At 34.8% G+C, this 8,711-nt stretch overlaps 1 protein-coding gene across 1 annotated transcript; it reads left to right on the forward strand.

Annotated features, from left to right (window-relative positions):
- Positions 1 to 3,076: 3,076 nt before the first annotated feature.
- LOC116114006 (protein SRC2 homolog) lies at positions 3,077 to 4,095 on the forward strand. The gene has a single exon (XM_031400153.1). It carries the CDS (start codon positions 3,136 to 3,138, stop codon positions 3,949 to 3,951), a length of 816 nt encoding a protein of 271 aa, XP_031256013.1. The 5' UTR covers positions 3,077 to 3,135; the 3' UTR covers positions 3,952 to 4,095.
- Positions 4,096 to 8,711: the final 4,616 nt, after the last annotated feature.

Here is an 8,711-nt window from a genome sequence, read left to right on the forward strand (position 1 = left end):
GGAATGTGCAGAATTTATGAAACTACAAAAATAGCAAAGCACTAATTAGTTGAATGAAGTTTGCAGAAGTGCTGGTTAGTTTGCAGAAGTGGTGTTTAGTTTGCAGAAGTACTAAGAAGTTGTAAGAGTGTTGTTTTGGCTTGCAGAAGGGCTGTTGTTTGCAATAATTTTTTGCTAAATAAAGTTTGCAGAATGTTGTGATAAAATGAAGTGTTGTTTAGTTTGCAGAAGTGCTAAAGTGGTGTTTAATTTGCAGAGGTGCTATTTTTGGCTTGCAAAAGAGTTGCTATTTGTAATGAAGTTTGCAGAATGTTGTTTAGTTACAATAAATTTGCAAAATGTTGTGTTAAAAATGAAGTTGAAGTTTGCAAAATGTTGTGATGCTTGGTTACAATGAAGCTTGCAGAAACAAAGGTCAAATAAGGGATCTGATTTGAGGGAGAGTGTAGCAATTTTGAACTAGACAGAAATAAAGGAAGTTTTGTTTGCGGGGGAATGTTGTCCAGTGCTGGTTTTGCAAAGCTTAAGTACTGAAGTGTTAAATCTATAAAACTTAAGGACTAGTTTGTAAGTGTCAAGAAACGGTGTCGTTTCACACCTTCTTGTAAAATACAATTTCGTCACTCTCCACTTACTCTCTTCACTCTCTCTCAACTATAAATGTACTGTTTGTATAAAAGAGTGAAGAGTTGACTTGTAATTCATTCAATTAAGAAAAGAAATACACAAACACTAAATTCTTTCTAGATTTTTCACGATTTTTGTCTATGTTTCACATTCTGGACAACGCTTGCAGAATGTGAACTGGTGGCAAGGCCCATACCCTGTCATTTGGGTGAACCCAAACAACATGTTCTCCATGTATTTTATGGACACCTCTCACGTTTAGTGAAAGAATAAAAAAGACTCACAAGTTTCAAAATAGAACACTTAGACCCTTGTAATTGAATGATGTTTTGAAAAGTACGAAATTATTTACTATTTTGATCATATGACAAATGTCAGATATAATTTATTTTTATTGTAGGAGAAAAGATAAAATAAAAATATATTAGTCATTATATCAAGATTATGTGTCCAAATAACTAACTTTTCATTAAGTGTTTTTAATTATAATAAGTGTGTAAATATTTCATTATGAAATCTATGGGTCTTTTGTTATTTCACTAAAGGTCAGGAGTGTGTAAAAAAACCTCACATGTTCACCACTAAGGTCCATATTAACGGTGACATGTCATTTTCTGCACTAGTCACTTTATATATCTATTTGGGGGCATCGATCGCCACTCCAAGAACTTCTTTTACATCAATTTAGTGCATAGTTGTCTTCCCAATTCTCATCCCATTCATTTCAGGCCAAAAACTAAAATTTTGTGAAATTTACTATACTATCCCTTATCTTTCAGTTTTTAATAAATGTGAAAATTTAATTAAAATTGAATATTGGTTTATGATATACTTTACTAAAAACAAAATATTTGTAATTCACATTTTTGCCACAATAACATTAGGATTGTTTATTTAATTACAAAAATAATTTGAGACTCAAATTTTGTTAACGTTTCTCAAATAATGGTTGGCATGTTGCACGGGACTTATGCTTATATTTCTCTAACCGATGAGTGTGAACGCTTATAAAAAATACCTATCTACTTTCTTTTTCTTTTATAAAAATGAGACCATTGGTTGTCTCTTTTCGTTTTCTATAACCGTTGAGCGTGAACGCTTGTAATCAAACCTAATTCTTTTCTTTTTCTTTAATTAATCAACGAAGTTGTCTTTTTTGTGTGTGAACACATAAAGTAAGACTTTTTAGCACATCTTTTTTTTTTTTTAATCAAGGTGTTCGGATAAGTTATGTGTACCTGAACTTCTTTGGAAGAGACTAGTACAAGCAATCCACCTTCCTCAATTAAATCATGAATGCTTAGAAAGAGAATCAAATTTGAGATCGTACGCTTGTCGTTACTATCTCTCGTTCGTGCTAACCATTTGGGTTACTTCATTCTCCCACCTTTAATACTACTAAAATCATCTCCGTATAAGCAAAGTTTCATATTTTTATTTTTATATTTATATTTAGCTTTGGACTTTTGGTAACGTGACCTTTCGAAATTATATAAAAAAATAAAAAGACAAAATATGACAGGATAACAAATTTTATTGTTTTGTACTAGGAATCTTCTGGTACACATGGAGCAGATAGCAAAATCAATTTAAAAAATCAGGACTTTTGACCTTGACAATGCAACTTGCCAATTCCTACAAAATTTATTTGCAAATTGTAAGAACTAACCTACGATGGAGATGTGCTTAAAAATGACATATTGAAAAGCTGGTTGGGTTAGATCCGGTGGCCTTTCAAGCCAACAATATGTTAAGAACTATTGATGGGAATGTAGTTCTCATGTGGTAAGTTTTACTTGTTATGTTACCAAATCAAACATTATTGGATTGATATAATAATCTAAAATTTATAGTTTTATATATATATATAAAAGTTGAGTTCTATCATAAATCTCAATATAGACGTATTTCATTTATAAAATTTATAATCCTCAAATTATTATTTATTTTATAAAAGGAATCGTAGCACATGTATTCAATCGATAGAGTTTTATTATAATACCAAATTATAACTTTTATGATTTGATTGAATCTTTAGATACAAAGATATGTACAATTTATTTATTTATTTTTAAGACATAGTATTGAAAACCAATTTCTCATTTATACAAGGTATACCGTAATTTCTTATTTGTAAAATTATAACTTATTTAAATTTCGAATCAAACACAGTACTTTCATTCGTATTTAATGGAGGTGAAACAAGCTCCATTATAGAAGATAGAACCCGAATTTGACTGATGACTCGATCCAACTAAAAAAAGAAGAGAAAAATAAAATAAAATAGAATAAGTAAAAAGTATGATTGTCCAAACTCACTTTAAACTTACTCCATTGTCTTAAATATTTATCCTCCCAATTAAAATTTGCCATCTGTCAGTCAAACAATGCTTACTCCCTAACTTTGCTTTATTCTTCCCTTCCATCTTTAAATACTGAGCAACCAGAAGCACTAATATACACAACTCCCATTTCTTCTTTAACAAAATTTCCATTTTATCTCTATTTATGGCTTCTCGCTATGAAGTTGAAGTGACCATTTTCTCAGCCAAGGACCTGAAGAACGTCAACTGGCGTAATGGCCCGACTAGGCCATACGCTGTCGTCTGGGTTGACCCTAACAACAAGTGCTCCACCAAGGTTGATGAGGAGGGCGACACGTGCCCTTTCTGGGACCAGAGACTTGTCATCCCTTTGCCGGGACCCATCGACGGAGACTCCACTCTATACATCGACGTAGTCCACGCTGGCAATGAAGAGGGGACCAAAAAGTTGATCGGATCAGCTCGTCTCAAGCTGAGAGATGTTCTCGATGACGTCGGTACCAGTGAACGGGTCAAGCATACATTGACTCTCAAGCGACCTTCCGGTAGGCCTCAAGGAAAAGTTGAAGTTAAGGTTACTATCTTAGAGCCCCATTATGCTCCGCCTAGTGCGCATTACGCATCCCCTTATGGTATTCCACCCCAAGGTTCCAGAGACTATCATGCACCGCCACCATACGGTAACCCATACGCTCCACCACCTCCACCCCACGATCCGTACTATTCAAGTGCTCCACCACAAGGTGGGTATCCCTACAATGCGTACGATGCACCACCGGCACCGTACGGACAGGGAAGTGGAGGGTATTATGGTGAACAAGAGGAGAAGAAGAAGAGTAAGTTTGGTGGGATGGGGACGGGATTGGCTGTGGGTGCGGTGGCTGGAGTCCTTGGTGGACTAGCGTTGGCTGAGGGTGTTGATGCGCTGGAGGACCACATTGTTGATGAAGCCGCTGAGAAAGTCGAAGAAGATCTTGGTTACGATCCTGATGACTTCTAGGCTGGATTGTTTTTGCTTTGCAGAAGCTTAATGCTTATCGGCATGCTTCATGTTGTTTCTTGTTAATTAATAACTAATTGTCTGCCGTGTCGTGAGGTTTTGGTATGTTTTCTAATGGAAAATGGCCTTTTATTTTAAGAAAAATGCTCCAATTTAGAATTTCCAAGTATGACATTAAATTGTTGCGGTAGGTTTGTTGATTAAATTAAATTGCTTTTTGTTTTCTTTCAAATTATTCCAAAAAACAATGTTAGTGTGAAAGGAAATTTATTTGAATACTATCCACATAAGAAATAAATCCGTTAGTTTGATGTTAATAAGGTTTCAAGGTTATTATTGGAAAGATGACGTGAAATAATCAACGAAAAGATGAGGAGGATTTAATTCATTCAAACGTATGAACATTACAAAATGAAAGAATCAAAACCTCGATCGGAAAACTCCACACAAAAGTTCATCTCTAGCCTCACCAAAGAGAACTCTAGCCTGACTTATAGAACATCCTCACAAATTCTGCACAGAAAATATGAGGAATTAAGCGAGACTAAGGACAAACTGAGACACCAAAACCTTTAGCCAACCCCTCTGTTTATATTGTTTAGGGACTGGAGCAGATTAAGGAAACAAATATACAAAAAGGGAAAATTACAAGATAGCTGGTTTTTTGTTCACACGACTGTTGAGCTTTCGGGCCAGTTTCCGGCCGATTTGGTTGTCAAAAATTCCACCTGCAAGCATCAGCAACACCTCCTCTCTAATAGCCCCATCATCCTAGACTTTGGTTGCTCATCGTTCATCAAAAGCCAACCATTCAACAAAAGGATTGAACCACGATCGTCGGCGATTGGAGAGCTATCATGGTCCAGATTGTTAGGACTATTGAAGAGGGATGGTCGGTGATTCATTTGGTGGTAGAGGGTCAGATTGTGGTGGTCGGAGTTGACCAAAACATGCGCAAAAGTTTAATTTGCGGTGTCTAGCGATTACAGATTGATATTTGGTGGGGGTATTTTTGTCTTTGTAATCAATATTGTATTTAAAGGGAAACAGAATTTTTGTTTTGGGTGGGAAAGTGGTATTTTAAATGTCTGAGGTGGAAAATGTCATTAAGCCATTTTTTTGGGTGGGAAATAAGGTCGTTTACTCTCAACTATCTCCCTTTATTGATCCCCACCCAAGCAAATATAATAGAAATAGCTTTGTTTTAGGTGCTATTAACCTTTACACACAATTGCTTCACAAGGTGCAATTGATACCTCTCTCTCTCACACACTAGGACTTACTTTCTCTCACTAGAGACCCAAGAGTGAAGCTCACTGTTTTACAACTCGAAATTTAATTTTATTGATAAAACAATGAAAATTTCTCTTAAAGAGTAGATAAACAAGTGTATGACCAAAGAAACCCATTGTACCAAAAAAAAAAAAAAAAAAAAAAAAAATTTTAGGATGTAGCAAAGTTTTGATTTAGAATATGAAATTTGCAAGTGAAAGCTCTAAGAGATTTTTTGATTTTTTTGCTTTGAAAGATATGAAATTTCATAATATACAAAGTTGTTTGGGAATGGGTTTAGATTAAATTATGTATGGAAGTGCAAAAAAATAATCGTTATGCCAAAAAAGGGACTTTGAGAATCCCAGAAATCAGTCAACCATTTTCAATCCAGTCGACCAGATCTAACATGGTGCCTAAGTGGTGCACACATGGTACTAGCCGTCGAAAACGACTAAACCACATCCGGTCAATCAGACCAATTGTGTAGAATGGAGTCTGCTCCAGTTTAGATCCAGATGAGAATCTGGTAGACTAGATGGGGTGAAAGTGTAATTTTTCCAAACCTAGGCAAATATCATTTTACCCCATGTCTTGGAATATGACATTTTAGCCCTTTAATAAAACCCATAAACTGGATGCATAATCCTGTTGACCGGCTTGGGTAAAAATGCAAAATATGAAAAGTTGGCAAATCACTTTAGCCCCATATGTTTGAAAAATAACACTGACCAAATCCTAAAAACACAAAAACAAGTTTTTGAAGGCTTTCACGTGCACATGACCTTTCTAACCAAGACCTATGCTTATAAAATTAAATATAATTACAAAGCAAACTACTTATACTTAGCTTTCTTGAATTCTTCTAATTTCTTTATCCAAGGTTTGTATTTTTTCCTCTCTATTATTTCTTCGAATGCTTTGGGAAGTTCCTTGTCATCTAAATCTACACTTAAGCACAAGTCATTAGTACTAATGCTTAGGGACACTAAAGCTCAGGCGTGGCAAGAAATTTCTTATTTTTAGTGTTCTAGACAACGGCTTACAGATCGTAAACTAGTGGCAAGGCCCATACGCTGTCATTTGGGTGAACTTGAACAACATGCTCTCGATGTATTTAGATGGACACCTCTTAGGTTTAGTGAAAGAACAAAAAAGACTCACAGGTTTTAGAATAGAACGCTTACACTCTTGTAATTTAATGATGTTTCTGAAAAGTAATTATTTAATATTTTTATTGTAGGTGAAAAGATAAAATAAAGATATATTAGTCATTATACCAAGATTCTGTCCAAATAACTTTTCACTAAGTGTTTGTTAATTCTAAGAGTGTAACTATTTCATTATGAAATCTATGAGTATTCGTGTTCTTTCACTAAACCTTAGGGGTATGTAGAAAAACCTCACATGTTCACCAAAGTCCATATTGACGGTGACATTTCAGTTTGTGCACTAGTCACTTTTCATATATCTATTTGGGGCATCGATGGCCACACCGAGAACTTCGTATACATCAATTGAGTGCAGAGTTCTCTTCCCAATTCTCATCCCATTTATTTCAGGCCAAAAACTAAAATTATGTAAAACTTACTATCCCTTGTCTTTCCGCTGTTAATTCATGTGAAAATTTAACTAAAATTGAAAATTGGTTTATAAGTTATAACATATATTGAAGAAAAAAGAAATTTGTAATTCACATTTTTGCCACAATAACATTAATATGGTTTATTTAATTAAAAAAATAATGACTGTTAATTTTTACTTAAATAACGGTTGGCACGTTGCACGGGAGCTATGCTTGTTCTTATCCCATCGATGAGTGTGAACGCTTGTAAACAAGCCTGTCTCTTTTCTTTTCCTTTCAAAAAAGAAAACTTATTAATTAATGAGACCATTGGTTGTCTCTTTCTTTTTCTCTAACCGATGAGTGTGAACGCTTCTAATCAAATCTATCTCTTTTCTTTCTCTTTTAAAAAATAAAATTTAATTAATTAATTAATAAGAGCATTGGTTGTCTCGTATGGTGTGTGAACACATGAAATAAGACTTTTCAGCGTTTGATGCAGTAGATAATAAAAAAATTAAATATTATACTTTAACATTATCACGGTCGGTCCTTCCACCTTTAGTGTCACTAAAACCATTATTTATAACAAAGAGTTTCTCCAAACCTCGCATAAGCAAAGATGTTTGGTAACGTGATCTTTCGAAATTATATAAAAGAATATAAAGATAAAATATGACAGGACAACAATTTTTACTGTTTTGTACGAGGAATCTTACATATGGAGCAGATTTCAAAATCAATTTAAAAAATCAGGACTTTTTGTGCTTGAGCTTGACTATGCAACTTGCAGAAGAGAGAAAATTAGGGAAACTGCTGTGTATTATTTCGGGTAAAGAAAATACAATCTATACATTGGCTTTTATATTTACAAACTAACTCAGTAAACTATTAACTGCAGTTAACTAACTCTAGTTAATAACTAACCAAACTTGTAACTAACTCTCTTAACAATAACAGTAACAAACTAACTAAAACTATTACATTTAAACAAACTAATAAAACTGAATTAAACTGAACTGTACATGTTAACACCCCACCTCAAGTTGGAGGGTGGTAGAGGTCAAGCACACCCTACTTGCTTAACAATCTGGAATGCAGTGGACCAACAAGAGCTTTAGTGAGCAAGTCTGCTGGCTGTTCAGATGATGGAATATAGGCAGTGGTAATGACTCCCAATTTAAGCCATTCTCTCACAATGTGACAATCAATGTCGATGTGTTTAGTCCTCTCATGGAAGATGGGATTTGATGCAATGTGATTAGCAGCCTGGTTGTCACAGTGAAGAGGTATAGGAAGCAAATCAGTAAACCCAAGTTCCTGAAAAAGTTGAATCAACCAAAGCAGCTCACATACAGTGGAGGCCATAGCTCTATACTCTGCCTTTGATGAAGATTTAGAGATAGTGGCATGCCTTTTAGATTTCCATGAAATTAAAGACTTGCCAAGAAAAATGCAGTACCCTGTAACTGACTTTCTTGTCATGAGACAGGATCCCCAATCAGAGTCACAAAATGCTGATAAATTCATAAGATTGTTAGCTGGAAAAAATAGACCTAAACCAGGAGCAGACTTAATATATTTCACCATTTTAAGTGTTGCAGTCATATGGGATTGTTTGGGACTATGCATAAACTGACTTAAGAGATTGACAGAAAAACTTAAGTCTGGTCTAGTCATGCATAAGTACAACAACTTACCCACCAGCCTTTGATAAACACTTGGATCAGCAAGAGGGGGATCAGGACCAGTAGGGAAAAGGTCATCATAAGCAACTGATGTAAGTTTCAAAGTAGAATCCATAGGAGCTGCAGAAGGCTTAGATGCAGACAAACCTGATTCAGATATAAGCTCCAAAGCATACTTTCTTTGACATAAGTGAATACCCTTAGAAGATCTTACTACTCTAAACCCAAAAAATATT

Source organism: Pistacia vera, unplaced genomic scaffold (genome assembly GCF_008641045.1).
Source record: "Pistacia vera cultivar Batoury unplaced genomic scaffold, PisVer_v2 Contig699, whole genome shotgun sequence".
Lineage (NCBI taxonomy): Eukaryota > Viridiplantae > Streptophyta > Magnoliopsida > Sapindales > Anacardiaceae > Pistacia > Pistacia vera.

Excerpts from the sequence above, each read along its gene's own strand:
- LOC116114006 (XM_031400153.1), top strand. The coding sequence starts at position 3,136 with ATGGCTTCTCGCTATGAAGTTGAAGTGACCATTTTCTCAGCCAAGGAC.